At 44.6% G+C, this 21,176-nt stretch overlaps 3 protein-coding genes across 3 annotated transcripts in view; 2 read left to right on the top strand and 1 right to left on the bottom strand.

Annotated features, from left to right (window-relative positions):
- The window catches only part of TMOD1 (tropomodulin 1), a 41,100-nt gene extending 35,283 nt beyond the window's left edge, over positions 1-5,817 (top strand). Inside the window, exon 10 of the mRNA XM_080638700.1 lies at positions 1,221-5,817. Coding sequence (XP_080494826.1) covers positions 1,221-1,285 — 65 coding nt within the window. The 3' untranslated portion in view covers positions 1,286-5,817. The remainder of the gene's footprint in view (positions 1-1,220) is intronic.
- A 52-nt stretch (positions 5,818-5,869) lies between these two features.
- Positions 5,870-16,939, bottom strand: TSTD2 (thiosulfate sulfurtransferase like domain containing 2; the record flags this gene model as incomplete). Its single annotated transcript, XM_080638699.1, has 9 exons — positions 5,870-6,133; positions 7,406-7,544; positions 8,533-8,691; positions 9,315-9,433; positions 11,002-11,107; positions 12,144-12,269; positions 14,453-14,561; positions 16,423-16,715; positions 16,844-16,939. 9 exons carry the CDS (start codon positions 16,937-16,939, stop codon positions 5,874-5,876), a joined length of 1,407 nt encoding a protein of 468 aa, XP_080494825.1. The 3' UTR covers positions 5,870-5,873.
- A 147-nt stretch (positions 16,940-17,086) lies between these two features.
- Positions 17,087-21,176, top strand: part of NCBP1 (nuclear cap binding protein subunit 1) — a 34,703-nt gene continuing 30,613 nt past the window's right edge. Inside the window, exons 1-3 of the mRNA XM_080637165.1 lie at positions 17,087-17,244; positions 17,406-17,491; positions 18,303-18,403. Coding sequence (XP_080493291.1) covers positions 17,211-17,244; positions 17,406-17,491; positions 18,303-18,403 — 221 coding nt within the window. The 5' untranslated portion in view covers positions 17,087-17,210. The remainder of the gene's footprint in view (positions 17,245-17,405; positions 17,492-18,302; positions 18,404-21,176) is intronic.

Raw genomic sequence — 21,176 nt, 5'->3', positions numbered from 1 at the left:
TTCTACATGAGGAAGAATTGTGCTCCTAGGAAGCATGGCCAAACATAGGAGTATGTGCCAGTTCTTCAGGGACCACACTGAATACTCAGTATTATGGTTCACTGCACATTTATTCTGCCTGTGGCTGCATTCCTGGTCACTAGAGAGCTGCACCAGGAAAGGCTGGCTATTTTTTGTCCTTTTGAAGAGAGCAAGGTTTTTAACGACTGTGCAGCACCTGGCATTCAAAGTAATCAGATGGAAGATTTGAATCCAGTTCCTGCTGTTTATTTATTGTTCCTGCTGTTAAAGGGAAGAATTCAGAAGTTGCCTTCCAGGTAACAGTTGTGAAATTTGCCTTTATTTCTATTAAGATCTGCATTTTTTTGTCTGATCTGGTTCTTGTTTGCAGCTCGTACTCATTGGTCTGATGGTCTCTGGCAATAGCATCTCAGCTCTACACCTGGACAATGTATAAGTATAGAAAAACTTTATTTTCCTCCCTGTCATCAATAGCTCTCTGCTTGCGCTCCACTCCAGTGCTCTTGCCTACCGTCACCTGATGCTGGCAGAACTTGGTTTTGGTCTCACAGCTTCTGTTCTCTAAGATGCTCTGTATGAACCAACTGTGAAGGCTTTTACATTCATCCTCATGAGCTAACTCCTCCATTCCTTTATACCTTTTTTTCCCCTTTTTTCCTTACACATTTCTTGAAAAGTTGTTAGTGTAGCTGTTAGAGCTGTACATCAGCTTTAGAAGTAGATATGAGGCTGCTGTGACTGTGTTAACTGTGATCAGAGGGCTGGAGGCTGAAGGCTTAGGATAAGAAAAGAAGATTTTTTTTTTTTTTTAATTTGAAAGGGCAATCGAGAAAAACTAGCAAAGCAAAAACTGTGACATCCATCTCTTGCTTTTACATCAGTTAGCATCAGGTGATGCTTTGGCCAAAGTCACATTACAAACTGTGTGAACTATAGTTGACTGTAGAATAAGGGAAGTAAGGCTGAAAGTAGCTTCTGGCCCTAAAAATTCATTGGGATGGAAACTTCATCTTACCTTCCTTGATTTTAAACTGTGTAAGGCTGTGTTTGCTGCTTAATGTAGGAATTCAGAAGCTGATGCTATCCTGTTTCTTTCCTGGCAGAAAGTAGGTCTCTCGGCTCCTTTCCACAGCGGGTAAGCCAAGCCTGCCATCCACGTCTTCCCATTGCCATGACTCATTCCCCTTCTTCTTTTTCAGTGAGGAAAAGAAGACTTGCAGAGTTGAACGGGCCTATTTTTCCCAAGTGCAGAACTGGAGTGTAAGTCCTGGCTGTGGAGGTCATTATCGGTAATCTGTTCTACACTGTGGAAATCTAAAGGCAATAAGTGCCTTGACAGAGTATTTGTGGTGCCTCGGTCCTGTTTTATGCACTATCAATCAGTTTAAATTAACTAGTGGCTGTAGTTGAAGATTTTACCCAATAGGACTGTTGATGTTTTCTGTAGAGTTGGAAACTATTCAAGCCAATTTTATGCAATCTCAGTTTAGAGTACATCCCAGTGTAAAAGTGATTCTTGATTAACCTGGGACCTAATTTTTCTATAAACTTCCTGCACAATGTTTCATACAGTCAGGATGTGGTATGCATGAGTGAAAGAAACAACTGCTCCACACAAATTACAGAAGTGTTAAAAAAATACTTTATTTTTTTTCCCCCAAATTGATCTCAAGCAACTATGGAGGAACAATTAGTTTAACAAGCACTTCTACTACCTGGAAACATGGCTAATTTAAAGAATTGTGAGTTACAGGTTTTTACTGACCTTTGCTGAGGCAATTTGTTGGAGGTGCTGTTTCAAGCACATCCTCATGTTTCATTTTCTCCACCCCCTAATTATAAGGAAATTAAGGCCACCAATTATTAAACAAAAGTCTCAAAAATTGAGTGGTTTAGGATTGGCTAATGACTCTTCTACCCTATCCATGCCTGAAGAAAACAGTCACCTTTAGAGAAGTGACGCAAATCCTAAACCCACAGAGATGGCCAGACTATCTAATCCTTACTCTTTCAGTTTCCTAATGTTAAAAGTGTGTGTCCAAATACTCACTGGAAACAAGTCACATTCTTTCCCTTTGCTGTTTTGTCTGGATGACCATGTCCACTAATTAAATTTTGTTCTGATGGGGATTTTCTTTTACTGCCATTCCTAATGTCTGCATAAGTGCAACAATAAATGTGCCCTAGAAAAGCTGGTCAGTGAAACAGCCCAACTCTGAACTTACACTGCATACACTCTGATAGCTTTCTGTCAGACAGTCTACCGCCCACCATCTAGCCTGGGAGGAATTCCCCACAGGCTTGTGTAGCTCCCAGAGATGCAGTGGACTCAGCCCTATCCCATCCAAAACTCCTGCTATTAACCTGGGTGGGATCCTGCTCTGTAGGAAGAGTCTCCTGTTAGAAGCACTGCCATACTAAAGCCTTACTCCTGGTCTGATGACATGTCCTAGAAAATGTTTTCACTTGCTAGATATCTGTCTGTACGCATCTGTTAAGAGTGAAGTTTTGCAGCCTTTGACGCATACCCCTGCAAAGTCCCACAGATTCCTTTAGAGCTTGTGGACAAATACCGCCTGTGATTTAGCTCTGACCAGTGAAACAGAGCAACACTGTACTTTCAGCAGTGTGGGAAACGTGTGTGTTGCTCTTCAAAGCTTAATAAATTCACCCATGGTGTCAAATAAAGTGCTTCACTGTAGCTTATTCCCCCTACCCTGAAAGTTCCTATGAGAAAATGAAAAGAATACAGCAGAAAAATACTTGAAAACATATTTAAGAAGAAAAAAAAAAAAAAGAAAGAAACTGGCAGACAGCCTCTTTCTTCCATATGCACTGCAAAGACTTCAAAATGGTCAACTAAATCATCAAACCCAAGCCACAGTTTCAGTGGAGCCATCCACTCAGATCTGCATGGTACAGGCTCAGCTCTTTCGACAAATGTAAATACATCTTATCCTGGGAAATCCTGACAGTGCTAAGATATGCAAGGAGACTCATCTGCAGAGCAAAGAGCACTACATGGATACCACAATGGCATTTTTTCCTAAGTGAAAAAACCCTTGAGAAGGAAAAAAAAAAAGGCAAAAAAAAAAGCAAGAACCTTGTCCTGTGTTTCACTATAGCAGCACCTAAATTAACCATGCAGCCCAAACCTATAGTAAGGTGGAAGGATTCCTCAAACTGATTGATTCTTATAGAGCCGCTTTGCTGAAAAATGCATGTGAGAGTTGTGCGGAGATGGGCTGTGCTGAGAGGCATCAGGTTTTGTGGTGAAAGGCATCAAGCTGTGCAGTGATGGAGCTACAAAATGGTGATGCTTGGGAGCAAATGGGTCACTGAGCCGGGAGCTCTCCAAGAAAAGGGATAAGCAGCATCTTGCTGACTGCAGTATCTGGCAGTCACACCCAATGCTGCTTAACTCTCACCTCTCCTGGAGCTAATGTGCCTTCTCTCAGGCACTACCCCTGAGTTGCCTGGAATCCACCACAGAGCATTTCACATGGCAAATTCTTATTTGTTTTAATCTGACGAAACTAACTGATCCAGAAGCATGGTAGAGAAGCTGCTCATGGGCTAACTCGCAAGAGGGAAGCTAGGGATTTCTCTTATCCCACTTCTCCCCTCTCTGCAGCAGAGGGCACCTGGCTTTACGAGCCTCCATTTGTACACCTCAAACACTTCTCCTCCCTTGCCTTAGTGCAGCAAGGACCAGAAGAGGTCCCATGGTTCCCCTCTGACTTTGAGGTAGAATCTCCAGCTGTCAGGAACTCTCAGAATTGTACCTTATAGCCAGGTCTACCACATGGCAGACAGCTAGCTAGGCTGCAGCATTTATTTCTGCAAAATTAAGCACCTCCAACATACCAGTTGAAATATACTTGTGCAGTACTTTAAAAATTACAGTGGAAGCACTGAAGGTTATTTAGCATCATAGGAGTTTACATATAAAACATAGTTGTTGCCATTCTGTACTGACAAGTGGTATACAAACAGCCTTCCAAATAGATTACAGTGTTCCAGCCTTGCTGACAGACTGAGTTATAATCTTGTGTTCTTTTCAGCCTACTACATAAAGAGGGTACAGTATGCAAGCTGGGCACTCCCAGCAGCGCTCTAGACCAGGCCTGCATGTACAGTTTGCATATTTTTCCAAAAGTATTCCAGTCCTCAAAGACACAGAGGTTAACTGGCCAGCAAAGCTTGGCAAGGAAGATCCAAGGGGACCTGCTTAGACTTCTGCTGAAGGTGTCTACTGATGGGAATTTTCCACTTTCTTCTCCAGTATAGCTTGTGCACACATTTACTATTAAATACCATCCTAGAAAGCTCTCCAAAGGAGATATTCATAAGTTTCAACTTTGCTTCATGAAAGGAAGGGTCATAAAAACAGTTGCTGAACCACTGATTTCATGGTAACAATACCGGAAGTCAGAAGAAATGCTTGCTATGGCTTTAATGGAACCAATGCCCCTGTCTGTAAGTTGCCAGTTGAGCCAACAATGAGGCTGAATTAATAGCACTGAGGGAAAGGTTACAATCTGCATGAAAATAACCTTGCCCTAATTGTCATTAAAGAACTGCAGAAACCTGAGTAAACTGTTTTCTTGCTTTGAAAAGCAGTTGCAAGTAAAAAAAAACCCAAAAAAACCCCAGCAGTGTGATTTCGCTTCCTAATGACTAACTGCTATTCAGTACCATGAATGACAGTAAGTTTCTAAGAAATTTTTCAGTCTGGATGTATCTTCTGAACTATTAATAAAACCTTTCTGTACATTCTACGGCATGAGGCACACAAAGCAGCAGGTGGACAAGTACTCTGAGCTCATATGCTGTGGATCCCTTGAAGGACAATTTCTTCACTCACAGGAGCTAGAAATCGCGGACATCTCTATGGGTTGAGTTTTTCAAAAGCTTAATTACAAAGCACAGATGCTCCCCAAATCTTGAATTATTTAACTTGAATAAAGGATCCTGTATTCTCCTTATAGTCGCTACTGACATTTATGCACACGTCAGCATCACTTCCAGTGCCACAGTGTGTCTCGGTTCCAACATGCTTCAAGCTGTCATTTTTTTCTAGTGCAAGCAGAGCTGAGCCCTGGATATTTGATGTACAGACAAGTTGAGGAAAACAACAGTTCCCGGGGAGACAGAACACTGGAATGAGGATTCCTTTTGCTGCTCATCCTATAGGTCACACCCAAGAAGTATGATGGGACAAGACACGCGGGCCTTTGCTCCAGTTACCGGAAGGATCCTTACTCTTGCCTTCAGCCAGTTTTAGGCAGGAGTCAAGTCAGACTTCATGTAACTACTTCTTGCTTCTCACTGGTATAAACCAAGGGAGGCAGGCAGATGGCATGTACATGGAAATATCTTCAGCTCCAATCCAGTCACGCACCCACACCAAACTGACACCAAACTGACACATCTGCTGTTTTCACACCCTAACTACTGAAGCAAATGCACGATCAATGGAGAGGCTTGGACAGATAGATCTCCATGCAGGAGGGAAAGAATGGAATTCTTCTTATGTTCTTTCAGTTTCTTTTGAATTGTGAGCATCTGTGTCCCATCACACAAACTCTGCTCCAAAATCCCCATGATAGAGGCCACACTACAAGACCCACGAAAGGGAATCCTGTAGTGCTAGTGGTGGGTTGGGCACACTGGTAATTTATGGTCAAGTAATGGATGGTTTCAGCACATACTCTAGGTTTAAAGGCAGCACATGAACAAGACTTTCAAAGCCAACACATTTTCATGATTTCCAAACCTAACTGAGGAGCAGGGATCTGGTTATAGAAGCCCTTTGCATTAACACGTGTCAGATTAGATAATGAAATGGCTTAATTTTTTCCTGCCACCAGCGTCCTTTGTGAGACATCTTCAATAGGTATCCTTAGCCTTCTCCTTGTACAATCACATTCCTCCTTAAGTATCTGTCTTGAAGCCCTTGAAGTCAATTTGAGCTCTTTCTCTTGACAAACAGGACAGCAGGCTGTAAGACCTTTGTTGCGACAACTTGGACATGCCAAGACAAGCTGCCGGCAGTGCTGGCTGGAACAAAGTTCATACTGGTCCCACAGCTCCCCACAATATCTGCATGCTGGAGGGAGGAGGAAAAGAAGAGGTTAACACCCACACTGCCCTATCTGTTCCCCTTGCAGAGGGTTCTCCGTGGCACATGGGGCTGCCAACTGTCATTTCAGTGGTTATCTATTGTCTTCCAGGCTTTTAATTCCTAGTTAGCTTGATCTTCTAGAACCTAGCTCATTTTTAGACTTCTGATTTTGTTGTAAGGTCTTTGTTGCCAAGAAGAAGAAAAATATACTGGTGGTAATTAAGCCAGCATGCAGGAATGTTGACTGCTTGGGAAGGCAGTGCCATGGGACCTTCTTCCACCTAAAAGCAATGGCTTGTGCAAATGTGGTGTCATTTGCAGTCCTGGTAGTATCCTTCCAAAACATCACAGGTTTTAAGCCTTTCACTGAAAGCTACAGCCCAGTTTAGCTGTACCATCAAGAAGGTGCCTACCCCAACACTTCCCCTTGAAATTTCCACAGGGATGGCTGTGATGTATGCAGAGAGCATTCTGTTTCTACACCAAGACAGGCACCTTCAAGATATATATGGTAACTGCAGAGGAGGAATGGGAGGTTAGGCTCAAGAAGCTACCCACTCAAAGGAAAAACAGCCCTGCTTTATAAAAGGGGTTGGGGCAAATTCCATCTACTTGTAAGTGGCAACTGAGAAGAAAAAAAAACCCAGGTAATTCATTTGCAGTATCTGAAAAGTGACCCCAGCCAGAAGTCCACGCAAAGATCTTAACAGCTTCAACTAGAGGTCCCTGAAATTCTACAGGCTACAGGAACTTTTAAAACATGAAAATAAAGTGCTGTAGAGCTTAGTGCCCCAACTCTTGAAGTGCCTGGCAATCAGTGCTGATGTTCAGTAAGATTACAGACAACAGAGGAGCAGGAACAGCTGACACCAGGAGAACTATTTAATGCTTCAGTCACTCAGCCAACCACAGGCTGATCAGCACTGTGGGCAACAAGTGGGTAACAACAGTAGTAGTGCTTGATGTATGCCTCCATTGCTGCAGACAGCTTGTTACAGCAGCTGTTCTGCAGAGGATGCTTCCTTTTACTGCTCGTTTTAGGGAACTCTGTTTAGTGACCCCCTTTTCTCTCATTTCTGTTTTACGTATTAAAGCCATAGAGCTGGTAATTATCATGAAAAGAGATAGTACTAAAATGAGAAAGCAAGTATCAAGAAGAACACAGGCTACTACTACAGGCTGTCCCATCCTGCACATCTCTGTGGGAACCACTGACATAGCTTCCCCACCTTCTGCACTTACGTTATCTAGTCCTACCTGAGATGATATCTTCATTGGAACAAATGGCATAACGATCATCAAATACAAACAGCTTCCCCCTGTAGAATCCATCTGGGAACTCTTCCAGGTATTTGTGAATTCCACCTTTTAGCTGGTAAACCTCTCTGCACACTGCCTGTTTAAAGCATATTAGAAGAAAAGCTGAAGGACAGATCACTGGTGGTGTGCCACCATTCCCAAAACAAATGTTTTAAATGCCACGGATCAACCAAAAGCAGCAGCTTCTCAGTGATCATCAGATGATCTGTACCACGTGCACTCACAGCTCCAGGCAGTGCCACCAGAGATTACATGGCAGCTCCACAATGCTGAACTGTTCACATGAACCCAAATGTGCATTTAACGTTACAGTCAAAAAAAAGGCTTGTAACCTCCTCAGCTGAGGGAGGTTTAATGCATCACAGATCAAATGCTTTTGAAACTCTGTGAACCTCTGCTTATTTTGCTTTTATGTGACAAGCTGTCAGCTGGAGCAGCATTTCTCAGAGTTCATACTAATGCAGCATAATAAAAAAAAACTTAAAAAAAAAAAAATAAAAAAAATCAAGGTTTAAATCTCCAGAGAACATTGAACAATCTCTGGAGCTGTTCCCTTGCACCTTGAAGGAAGGATCCAGAAAAGTGGGACGTAAAGCGCAATTAGAACAATGTAATGTGCTGGATTTAGTTCCACAGCACTGCAAAAGCACTGACTGGCCGATTTTCACCACGCTGAGGTGCTCAAGCTGTGCAGTAATGACTATAGAGCATAACCGCATAAGACAGAGCTTGTGGAAGCACTGTAGAATGCTCTCAAGCTCTCCTAAAACACTGCTACAATAGTTAGGGCAGACTTAACGTCTTCTCACCAAATGGGTTATATAATTATTTTCACAGAGCAATCACTGCTGTGACACTAGTCCATGCAAATCATCCTGAGCTGCATTAAGCTACCCATGTCCTTGACAGACAGCATGAAGCAAGTGTGCGTCAGAGACATTTATCTCCCCACCTGCTCACTGAGCAGTTTGTGCTCATTAAGAATTTACCAGCAAAAGAAAAGACAGCTGCTCTTAAAGCAGTCTCAACTACTTGACACTTGTGCCCTCAGAACGGCTTCTCACCTTGCTCCGTAGATAAGCAGAGCCTCTTTCACAACGAATCCCTCCCGTGCAGTACATCAGGACACGCTTGTCTTTAAAAAGCTCCAGGTTTTCATCTACATAGCTGGGAAAATAGCTGAACTTCCTGATATCTGGAGCCAAGCAGCCCTGGAAATGTCCCTGCAATAACAAGATGGCCATGTGACTGGTTATAAAGCAGACTTGCATGGTAAGGTCTATGCCTTGAACTAGAAGAAGTAACAAACATTTGGGCCACAACACTTTGTTTACTGCAGGTGCTTTAGGCTGCATTCATGCATAAAAATACCTGTTGAATCTGTAAGAGGATTCCAGGGACAGCGTGTCTCCTCATTCAAACATAAAAGAGGGTGCTAAGCAGAGCAGATCTCTCTGGAGGATAAGCCACACACTGCAAGAGGATTGGTGGGTGTGACAGCAGGATGCCCCTATTCTTTTTGACATATGGGGCAAGACAAAAATGCTGGGAAGCATCTTTACATGTTATTCTACTTTTAGTTCAAACTATATGGTATTCACTGCTAATGTTGTATATACTGCTTTGTCTTCTTCCAGCCCCAAGCTGTACAAGCACTTAGCCAGGCAATCGCCATAATGAGTTGCAGAGCAGGTCCTCTGCTGCTTGTCTCAAATATTCATTACTGAACTGAACTTTGCACATATTACAGTCAATCTGGAATCCAGTAGGGTTACATCCCCACAATGTAAAATGCTTCTCACCAGCCCCTGTAACGCACTGCAAGAAGCAGGCAAACAACACTTACTATTTTACTTTCATAGAAGTTCCTACAGTCCAGCAAGATGGTATCGCTTTGTCCTAGACTGGCCTGAGACAAATAATGTTCAACTTCTTTATGAAATTCCTGAGGGGATAAATGGATTCCTTAAAAAAGGAAAAGGAAAAAAAGGGGGAGGAAGGAAGGAAGAGAAAAGGATGTGAGAAGCGGAACTACAAAACACTGTTATGTATGATCTTGCTGATACAGATTCTCCTCAGATTTCCAAACAAAAATTTTCTATGACAGTTCACAGGCTTTTCATCCCAACTCAACCAGCCAAGTTTATCCATGTTTGGCTTCCTATTGGCAAAAGAAAGAAAACACAACCCTGTTCCACATTACAGAAGCAGCAGCAGACAGGCGCCTGTCTTTATGATCTTTGTTATATCCCCTTAGCAACTCTTACGGTTGCAAGAGTGAAAAATGTCTCCCTTCCCTTTGCTCATCTTTCATTACATTTGGAGGCACAGAAGCATACAGAAATGCAATTTTTTTGAAGAAACTCTGTTGATAAAAATAGAAAATTTCCATAAGAATGTATTAAAGTTTCTCAGCTTTCAGGATGCTTAGACTTAAAACTCCCAACTTACTGAAAACCAAAAAACCGGACCCACCAAATCCTTCATTAAAAAATAACCCTACAAGCAACCTGACAGAGTAAAGGGAACCATCTCCATAAACCACTCTAAAATAGAAGGAAAAAAGGGGGGGGAAGAAATATCCAAACATACCTCCCGCAAACTGCCAAGAAAAAGGGGAAAAAATAATCCTCTGCTAAAAACACAGAAAGATATTGTAGAAATTTACCACCAACAAAACCTGTTGGTGGAAAAAAGGCCAAAACTGCTCGTTAATTGCTACTTGCTGTGCTCCCGCTTACCACCTACGTAAGTGCCCTCATAGCATAGCCAGTAACATCTTACTCGGCATAATCCATACTAAGTAGCTACAGGTAACAGAAAACGTATGTGGCTTGTGTTAGGGTGATGGCATGAACCTGACACGGGAGGTCAAGTTCCTTTTTACTCTGAAAGGCAGGAGCATGGCTCTTAATTCCAACACAAGTAAAGTAGTCAAGTCAGCCATAAAATAACATATGTTATGTCCCTAACGTATGAACACGGATCCACTATAAGACTCCAGGGAAAGCACTTCCTATCCAACTTGGTTCTCACTACAACCTAACTACAATGAAAGAGCATTGAGGCTCTTTATATGGTGTCACTTCCGAGCAGTCTAAGCACACACAGAATGTTTAGAATAAATATAAATATATTCAAGCATTGAAATATCTTTCCTAAGCATCACACAGTTTTCACTTTACATCTTGCCTTTAGCAAGAGCCCAATGACTTCTCCCTGACTAAAGTACAAGGTATTTCTCTACCCCAAAATGAAGTAACTGCTTGACATACATTAAAACTATTACTGTTTTCCACAAAACAGAAAGTTAATCCCAACATTTTTCATGGCAGCTCACTTGGCAAACCAAAACCTGGGCCAGCAAACTCCCTGCACCAGTAACTTTTGACTACTAGTAAGAAAACCATTTCTGTATCTGCTTCTCCTGTGTCCTGACCACTGCAGAAGGCAATGTCTCTGATGAAGGTACTTTATTCTTCATTTACCTCTCACTTGGATGAGAGGCTTTATTTTTCATTAAATGAACTTACCAGTTTCTTTATAAGACACTATCTTTGGATCAATGCCCATAGGTACAATTTCTTTGAATACTCCAACTCGAAGGTCTGTGAAACAGTGAGCTCCTCCTGCACTGCTCTAGGAAATCAAACACAAAAATAATCCACCAAACTTTGTCAGGTGTTAAGATTAAAATTACCCATTCATTTAACTTCTACAGTTCACTAGAATATGAGTGTGTCTTGGTGGGTGAGGGCAAGAAATGTCTCTCCTGCTGAAATCCACACTCTAAATCCTGAGATTTAGGGAATGGACCCCTACCATGCACTGCAGGCAGGTGCTTTAGGCTACAGCGCAGGTGAGACAGGCACCATTTGGCATGAGGTGCAGACTCACTGTGGAGTAGGAAGGAGAAGAGATCTTAGTCAGAAACAATGTCACAAGCACTGTCACAAGACAGTCAAGGCCCCTGAAGAGCATGCTGCAAATAGAACTGTGTGGAGAAGAAAAATGCTGTAAGAGCAGAGACCAGTACCTACAGTGCTGAGGCAGCAAAAGCCTACCAGAATGCCGTATGGTGTCAGCCACAGCTGCCATCACCATCTGAAGACAGCAGTATGCACATATGCTTAGGCTTAAGCAAAAGTTAGCACTTCTCCCTCCAGTCAGGCACTGAGAAACTCTTGACTCTGCCTGTGTATTTTCTCTAGAAGACATCCAATTCATGGAACACCTAAGTGTACACCAAGGCCTGCGTGAACGTAAAGCAGTAGACTTCTAGGCAAGCATCTCAAAATAGGGCTAAGAGGAAAGTGTGGAAATACTTTGTGCAGGTAAGCATACATTGTGATGGTTTTGGTAGTCAAGCTGGAGTAAATGCTTGTTGAAGAATGATGGAGATGCAGAACACCCCCTCATTCACCTGTATGGGGGCTTTGCAGCTGCACCCATAGCAGCCAAAGCTTGTAGCTGGTGCTATCACTGCTCATGCTAACTGCTACTGCTGGTGAAAACTGGCAGAGATACCTAAACTAAGCAAGGTTAGGAACCCTAGACTTAGATCAGTGCTGGGAGATCAAAGTAGAAGTAAGGCTATCGTGAAGCAATGTGCTTATTTATCAAAAATTAAATGTCCTACATTAACAGTGCCTAGGTAGGAATTATATTTTCGTACCTTGAAATCCTCTTGGCACAAAATGTCTTTGAACAGAGGATGGGAAAGCATAGCTTCAACGTAGAGATTAGTAGCTGCTTTGCTTCCACCAACTGTCCCATTAATCCCTTCTGAAGCAACTCGTACCTGGGAGGCAAGAGGAGAAGCTGAGGCTAAGGCTTGGTAACAGCAAAAAGAGATCACAGTGAAATTAGCAAAATATGCCTGGGTGATGAAAGGCAGACACAGAAGTATGCTCCAAAAAGAGACTACTGAGGAGGGGAGAATAAAAGATCGTTATACTGGAGCTGAACATAAAAAAAAGACAGTAAATAAAACAGGAATAGAAACTTAGCAATCACTTTTGAGCAGTTTCAAAAGAATCACGTTAAGACAGCCAGAAGACCTTGTGCAATAAACAGCTAAATGCTAACCAGTTGACAGGCAAATCCTGCAGTCAGCATTAAAATCCCCACTGGAGGTCTGCCTCAGGAAGAACAATAAGATTGTGCCCAATGACTCACACAGCTCACAGCAAAATGTGAATACGCATAATATTGCATGTAATATTAAATTTCAGTGAGTCATTTTATCTCCTGCACTGACAAATGAACAAAAACTCTGAAGTGGTAAAAAACCCAAAAAGCTTTAATATAAAATGCAAGCTAAAAACCAACTGGTTGATAAGGCAAATGCTGTACCAGTCTTGGAGATGAGAAAAAAACCATTGAAACTGAGAAAAATACCAACCACCAGACAATACAGCTGAGCAAAAATTCAGAAGTGACTGAGTCAAGACACTTCACCCTCAGACCTGTGCTGGTATAGAACAGGGTATGTGCCTACTGTTGGCAGAGAATAAAAAAAACTACTTAGGAAGACAAGTCAAAGATAAAACTAATCTCCTGCTTTGAGTTGCCCCTGAAAAAAAAAATCCTCCTTTCCACAGACAGCTTTGTGAGGCTGAAATTCACCTTTGCACACATCTTCAAAATGCCAGCTAGATGGAGCCAACTACCTTCTCTAGACTAGTCTGCCAGAAAAGAACAGACTGTGAGGGATGAGCACTGCTATTCTACAGTATGGTCTTCGGTGTCAGCTGCTTTTCTCTCGCTCCTGAAGAGTACAGATTACATCTTGGTGTAGTGATTCTGACTGGAAGACGCATTTAGGAGTTAGTGATACACATAACACATAACAGTTAATCACAGCCAGCCTAGACCTGTGCTGTATGGCACTGCACCTTCAGCTTGACCTTCAGGATGCATTGTGCTGCACGTATCCTTTAGCCACAGGACAAACCCAGCCCAATAATCCTAACAAAGACACACATGCAGCTCCCTGTTGATACACTGGTGATTATGCCACCTGTGCGTCCTTGCTTTTATCTGAAGCGCATCAAGAAGTTCTCTTGTGTATGTCCTTTCTGTTTTGACAGTACGAGTGATGTATAAAAAGTAAGTCTTTGACTTATTTGACTCATAGTTTGAGCTATGGAAATGGGATAACACTTGCAAGGAGAGGTCTGCACGATGTCCTGTATGTGGATCAGAGGTTCACTCAGTGCTGCACAACCTGGGGCTCCCAGCATCAAAAGGGATCATAGAATCATAGAATGATTTGCCTTGTTAAAAAGCTCATCCAGTTCCAGCCCTCCTGCCACAGGCATGGACACCTTCCACTAGACCAGGCTGCTCCAAGCCCCATCCAACCTGGCCTTGAACACTGCCACGGATGGGGGAGCCACAGCTTCTCTGGGCAACCTCTGCCAGCGCCTCACCACCCTCACAGGGAAGAATTTTTTCCTAACGCCTCATCTAAATCTCCCCTGTCAGTTTAAAGCCATTCCCCCTTGTCCTGTCACTACAAGCTTTTGTAAAAAAATCCCTCTGCAGATTTCCTGTAGCCCCCTTTAGGCACTGGGAGCTGCTCTAAGGTCTCACTGGAGCCTTTTCTTCTCCAGGCTGAACAAGCCCAACTCCCTCAGCCTGTCTCCATAGGAGACATGCTTCAGTCCCCTGATCACCTTCATGGTCCCCCTCTGGGATCGCTCTTACAGGTCCACGTCCCTCTTGTGCTGGGGACCCCAGACCTAGACACAATAAGACTGTCTGTATTACTTTCTTTATCTTTGTAGCATTAGCTCTTCAATAGTTAATAATAGTATAATTTTAAATTATACTTTACAGAGCGTGAGTGCCTTTCTTAATGGATCATAACAGACCAATACCTTCTACTGCAAAATACTTGGTTCTACACGTCACATTGCCCTGCACTCAGCAAAGAAGATGTTTCTTTAATAAGAACATAACTGTTGCTTAAAACTTTACCTTGCCAGTGAGATGCAGATGCTGGCACAGAGCCTTTTGCCAAGCACAGAGTTCCTCTGGATCCTTCACCTCACAGTAACAGTAGTACAGAAGTACTTCTCCCACCTTCCTGTCCATAGCATGGCAAAGATGAACAAATAGAAAAAAGGATGTTAGGGCTGAAAACCATGAAAATATACTATTAGCAGTAACCATTCAAAAAGCCAGTTTTCTTCTAGCAGACGGAGGGAGAAAAACAAAGCACTAAGTAAACGTTAGACGAATTAGCTCTGCTGGGTTTGATTTCGGGACTGGCTACAAAATTAACTCATCATGGCCAGCGGCCTACTCAAGTTTCTCTCAACACAGGACACAAGAACTGCTTGTTTTTGTGTACACAAGTGTCCCATTAAATGCTTAATTTGACAAACTTGCAACTGACAATTTAAGCACTTGCACTACCTGACTTTAAAACCCCAAAACTGATTCTGAGCAGCACAAACTGAATTCTCTCACAGTCAGAAACATCTTTGTGAACCTACTCATAAGTAACAAATGAGCTCTTAAAGCACTTTGATGAGGGACCTGCAATTCCACTCTTTTCTGTTACGGTCCTTCCTTACCAGTAGACCCTAAGCCATCAAGTAACCTGCACAAGTCTGCTTTAACAACAGGGGATGATACGGCTCTGATAACTCATTCCTCTGAAGTTCCCGCCTTTACCCCTTTCCCATGAAAAGACAAACGCAGGGTATCTACTTCTTTGTGAGAAAAGCAGTAATTTGTATGTTTTGTACAGGACTGAGCAGTTGTCACGGTTTAAGCCCATCTGGTAACTCAGCACCACGCTGCCGCTCCCTCCCCTATCCCCCTATACTCCAGGTGGTATGTGGAGGAGAATCAAAAGAATGTAAACTCCACAGGTTGAGATAAGAACAGTCCAGTAGCTAAAGTATAATACAAAACTACTACTGCTACTACTACTAAGGGAAATAACAAGGGGAGAGAATATAAAACTGAAAAAGGAAAGGAAAAAAAACCCCAATAAACACAAGTGATGAATACACAATACATTTGGTCGCCACCCACTGACTGATCCCCAGCCCGACCCAAGCAGCCATCTGCCCTTCTGGGTGACTCCCCTCATTTTATATACTGGGCATGACGTGCTGTGGTATGGAATACCCCTTTGGCTAGTTCAGGTCAGGGGTCCTGTCTCTGCTCCCTCCCGGCTTCTCGTGCTCCTCCTTACTGGCAGAGCTCGAGAGACTGGAAGGTCTTTGGTTAGAGTAAACATCACTTAGCAAAAACCAAAACATCCGCATGTTATCAGCATTATTCTCAGACTGAAGCCAACACACTGTGCCAGCTACTAGGAAGGAGAAAAATTACTGTTACAGCTGAATCCAGGACAGCACTTGTGAAATGAATTCAAATAAGCTAAGTGACTCCTTGAGTCACCTACACCTGCTGATCTAAAGAAGTATCTCAGGAAGGTATCTAAAACATATGCTGATCTAAAGGGGTATCAGGGAAGACTCTGTATCTTAAACTGAACTTCCTAAAAAGTAGTACTGGCAGAAGATCACATAGAGGTCTCTACAACTGCCTGAAAGGAGGTTGTAGTGAGATGGGGACTGTTCTCTTCTCCCAGGTAACAAGCGACAGAACAAGAGGTAACAACCTCAAGCTGCTCCACGGGAGGTTTAGATTGGAGATTAGGCACAACCTCTTCACAGAGAGGGGATCAGGCACTGGAACACGCTGCTTGGGGAAGTGGTGGAGTCACCGTCCCTGGAAGTGCTTCAAATCCCGTGTAGATGAGGCCCTCAGTGACATGGTTTAGTGGTGCTCTCGGCAGTTCTGGGTTGGACTTGATCATCTTAAAGCTCTTTTCCAACCTAGCCGATTCTACGACTGACGCTCTGATTTTAAAGCGTAAGCAGCCCAATACCCCGTACCCGACTCCAAACGGCGGAGGGCTTTTTTACCTTGTCAGATCATCGTGGCCAACGTGGCTGGTGTCTGGCAGCACCCAGGCGATCTCGGGCGGTCCCTGGCAGTGCCCCTGTGTCCCGTCCGCGCTGCTCGCGGGGTCGGCGGGGCTCCCTTCAGCCGCTGCGCTCTGCCCGACGTCCCCGCCATGCTGCAGAGCCACATGCCGGTGAATACCGGACAGCTCCTCAAAGCCCTGCCGGCAGCACCGCCACCGCACGCCCTCTCCGCCAGCGGCACACCGGGCTGCGACCGGCACCTCCTTCGCTCTGACGAACAGGGAGAACGCCTGGAAGGCACCGCAAGCGGAAACCACCCGTTAACAGTGCCGCCTGACGGCCCCCCTCCGCCGCGGCTGCCCCAGAGCCAGGCCCCCAGCCTGGCTGGGTCCCGCGGGTCCCTCGGGAGATGACCCACCTTCCTGCGGGCGAGCGCGCGCTGCTTCCTGGCGGCGGCGGCGGCGCCGTCGGGCGGAGCTGCAGACCCGGCCGCCGGGGCCTCGAGCGGCACCATCTCCGCCTCGGGACGGGGGGGGGGGGGAGGGGACGACACCCCCGCCGAACGGGAGGCGCCCGCGAAGTTTCTGGTTCGCACCGCCCCAACCCCCCCCGGAAGTCCCGCGGCCTAGCGCGCGCACCGCCGCGCGGCCCTGGTCCCGGAAGAAGAGGGGCGGTGGGCCGGAAGCGGGCGGTGCGAGGGGAGTGTGCTGGAAGCCGCCCGCGCGTGGTGTCCCGCGCCGCTCATCCCGTCCCGTCCGGTCTCCTCGCGTCCCCCGCCAGCCGCCATGTCGCGGCGGCGGCACAGCGATGATAGCGATGGTGAGCGCCGCCGCAGTGCCGCCAGCCCCATTTGAGGCGGCGGGGGCGGCGCGGGTTGGGCAGGGCCGTCCCGCCTTGGGAGCGGGCTTTTGGGCGGGATGGAGGGCGGCTGGGAACGGGGGCTCTCCGACCATAATGGTGTGCTCGGTGTATTGGAGCAGGGCAGCCGCACAAAAGGCGGAGGACGTCTGAGCCGTCAGAGATCGAGGAGAGGCTCGAGTCACTCATCTGCAGGGTCGGGGAGAAGGTAGGTGGGCCGGGTAGGGGCCAGGAGGCAGGCAGAGTTAAAGTGGCTTTCGGGTGGGTATTTCGGCGGGGAGGTACGGCTAGTGGTGTGCCGTAGTCGTCGTCATGCCGTGTGTCTGTTCTTCTTCCCCCTCCGCCCCGTGTGTTCCATGCGAGCGGTTTGAGTACTCACGGCCCAGAATTTAAAGGGTTGCTTTATAGTATCGTTGGAACGTTATCAACTCTTGCAAAAACGTGCGTTAGAGCGGACACTTTTGTAGTCTTATCTGCCGAACAGCGATGAACGGCCAGCGAATAGTTATTGTTTCGCATCTGCGGTATATTGGAGCTCCTTCTAGAGTACCAGAGACATGGAGGAGTTAAACTTAGACTGCATGCTCTTCGCGGTTCAGGCGCTGGCGGGATCTGAGGCTAGTACAAAGAGCATTAAATGCATGATGACAAAAATGATGGAGTGCTGAAAAACAAACGGCAAAAGTGCTTTGTTTCGTGCTGTATTGTTCATTGAGTCTCGGTCACCTTACCGTGGTGACCCTAAGGTATTGTTAGATCTTTAATCCCGGGAGCGCACTGGGAGCGTGGGCAGCTGGGTGATCGGGTGCAGCTCGTCACAGGAGTGGCTGTTCCTTCTTTCCGGCAAGCCAGCACGGTTCTTCCCTGCTAACAGAACTGAATCGTCGCTCTGAAAAAGGTGACATAAAAGGATGCTCTTGCTCAACTCCCTTGTTGTCCACTTGAGAGTCAGGGGCTGTTTTTTATTGCTTGGGGGGTGATGAAAATTCGTTTTAATATTTTTTATTTTATTATTTTAGAGTAATTCATCTTTGGAGAGCAACTTGGAGGGTCTAGCTGGTGTTTTGGAAGCTGATCTGCCAAATTACAAAAGCAAGATACTAAGAATACTATGTACTGTGTACGTATGCAGGGTCTGGGCATGTGGGAGGTGTTTTTTTTCTCTGTGCGTAAGTTTGAGCTTTTAAGGTAGTTTAAATTCCAGGAACGGCCTTAGTTCCTGAGTGTTATTATAGGGTTACTACAGACAAAAAAAAAAATAGAGGAAAAAGGTTTATTACGTAGCAGATGTAATTGAAGAAAATACCTGTTTGCATAATTTTCACTTGAAATGTGTACAAAGGCTCAAAGCAGGTAGAAGAAATTTAGAGCTGCTCTTCAGTAGCAGTGAGAGTGCAGTTGATGCTGGGCAATATCCTGTTTCCCAATGCAATGCATAAGAACACCAAAGCTATTGCTGCTAACACTTACTTAGTCTTATCTGTGCTATTTTCCTCTTCTCTGTTGCCTGTTCCCCTTCTCTGGCATTGAGATGACCTTGTCTTATGAGCCCACTGGCTCAGGGAGGGGAGCTGGGAACACAAAGAGCTGAAAGCAGGCTCTCTGGCAGCTGACAGCTTTCTTTCCTCCCTAGCAAAGTGCAGGAGCAGAGGTGCCCTGTGTTGAGGTCACTGAGCGGTGTCTGAGGGAGGGATTGTGCAGGTAGTAGGGAAGAGAGGTATGAAGGAGTGGTGTGGTGAGGAGGGAGAGTGTTCCAGCCCTATCCTGTGCTATGGTTTTGCCCATTCTTTAAATCTGTTTTGTAGCAATGTTTAATATAACACAAAGAGTATGGGTTTTTTTTTCCTGTTACAGTAAGACACTTCTGAAATTTTAGGGTTAGCTTATATGCATGCAGAAATGGTAGTGGAATATTAAGTGTTTATAGCAGGACCTGGCCTTTCCTATGCTGTGCTTAAAATCAGTTACTTTGACTTGAGACTTGGAATAAAAATTAGTAGTCTAAAATGTATGTGCTTTTTGTGTAATTTGCTGATGCTGTATAATAAATGTATTTCTAAATTATGGACTTAAAGCAACTTTTTACATCCTTGCCTAAGTTCTGTCAGTTACTATTTGGTCAGTCCTCTGAAATACTCAGCAATTAGGTATAAATAAAAAGCAAATACCTTAAATGTTCTTGAAAGTGGCACCTGCCACTTCTAAGTTACTGTAGTTAGCAAAAAAAATTGTCTGTAAAATTTTAACCATGGGGCAGAGTTTTAAGATCCCATTAGCGATTTTTTTCTTAACTTCCTCCTGAGGCAGTTTTAACTTACTAGAATTGTAGAATGGTTTGGGTTGGAAGGGACCTTAAAGCTCATCCAGTTCCAACCCCTGCCACAGGCAGGAACGCCTTCCACTGGACCGGGTTGCTCCAAGCCCCATCCAACCTGGCCTTGAGCGCTGCCAGGGATGGGGCAGCCACAGCTTCGCTGGGCAACCTGTGCCAGTGCCTCAACACCCTCACAGGGAAGAATTTCTTCTTCATATCTGATCTAAATCTATCCTTTTTCAGCTTAAAGGCATTCCCCCATGTCCTGTCATTCCATGCTCTTGTAAAAAGTCCGTCTCCAGATCTCTTGTAGCCCACCTTTAGGTACTGGTGGCTGCTCTAAGGTCTCCCTGGAGCCTTCTATTCTCCAGGTTAAACAGTCCCAGATATCTCAGCCTGCCTTCATAGCAGAGGTGCTGCAGCTCTCTGACCCTCTTTGTGCCTGTTTATGTATATACTTTTGCTATATATATGTATATGTATATGCTGTGTGAACTAACACATTCCTTGCTCTCCTCTCCTGCAAAGTAAATTCTTCTGATTCTGAAAGTAAATTCTCTCAAAGTAAATTCTCAGATGCTAGTTATGCTGTCATTTATTATGACCTAGGGATTTTCCTTAAAAAACTGGCAATTTGGGCCACTACACTGTTACAGCAACTGTCTTGCTGTTCAATTTCATTAAGACTTACCAACAGAAACACGATTGCTCCCTGGCTGAAGTACACCCCACACCCCCCTCCAATGCAGCACAGGCTTCATTCCCCAACTTAGGGGATTCTTTTTTCCTTAAATAGTTTACACACTTTTAATATGGCCTTCGTATCACTAAAACTCCTTATTGCAGATTTTTTCAGCAAAGTTAATACAAGCTGCCTCATAATCTAGAAATATTGCCTATTCACTGCGTTTGCATTGTAGTTGGGATTTTTTCTGGTTGGGGAGATGAGGTGTGGAATATTGAATTTATTTGAAAAATTAAACCATTCCCTTGGTTCCTTGTCAGTCTGGCTTTTACCACAAAAAAAAAAATACCCTCTTTTTCCTTACTTCTTTTCGTTTTCTTTTTTTTTTTTTTTTTTTTTTTTTTAACAAAAGATGTTACTGGGTTTGCTACTGGTACTGCTGTCTCCCTAAAATGATTTAAAACAGCACTGTGTTAGTTCAGCTCTATTACAAATCATAGAATAGAGTCGCAGAATGGTTTAGCTTGGAAAGGACCTTAAGATCATCAAGTTCCAACCCTCCTGCCATGGCCAGGGACACCTCACACTATAAACCATGTCACCGAAGGCTCTGTCCAACCTGGCCGTGAACACCGCCAGGGTTGGCGCATTCACAGCTTCCCTGGGCAACCCATTCCAGTGCCTCACCACCCTCACAGTAAAGAACTTCCTCCTTATATCCAGTCTAAACTTCCCCTGTTTAAGTTTGAACCCGTTACCCCTTGTCCTGTCACTACAGTCCCTGATGAAGAGTCCCTCCCCAGCATCCTTATAGGCCCCCTTCAGATACTGGAAGGCTGCTGTGAGGTCTCCACGCAGCCTTCTCTTCTCCAGGCTGAACAGCCCCAACTTTCT

The sequence above is a fragment of the Psittacula echo genome (genome assembly GCF_963264785.1).
Source record: "Psittacula echo genome assembly, chromosome: Z".
Classification (NCBI taxonomy): Eukaryota; Metazoa; Chordata; class Aves; order Psittaciformes; family Psittacidae; genus Psittacula; species Psittacula echo.
Note: the sequence above shows the minus strand (reverse complement) of the source record. Positions and strands in the feature narration are given on the sequence as shown.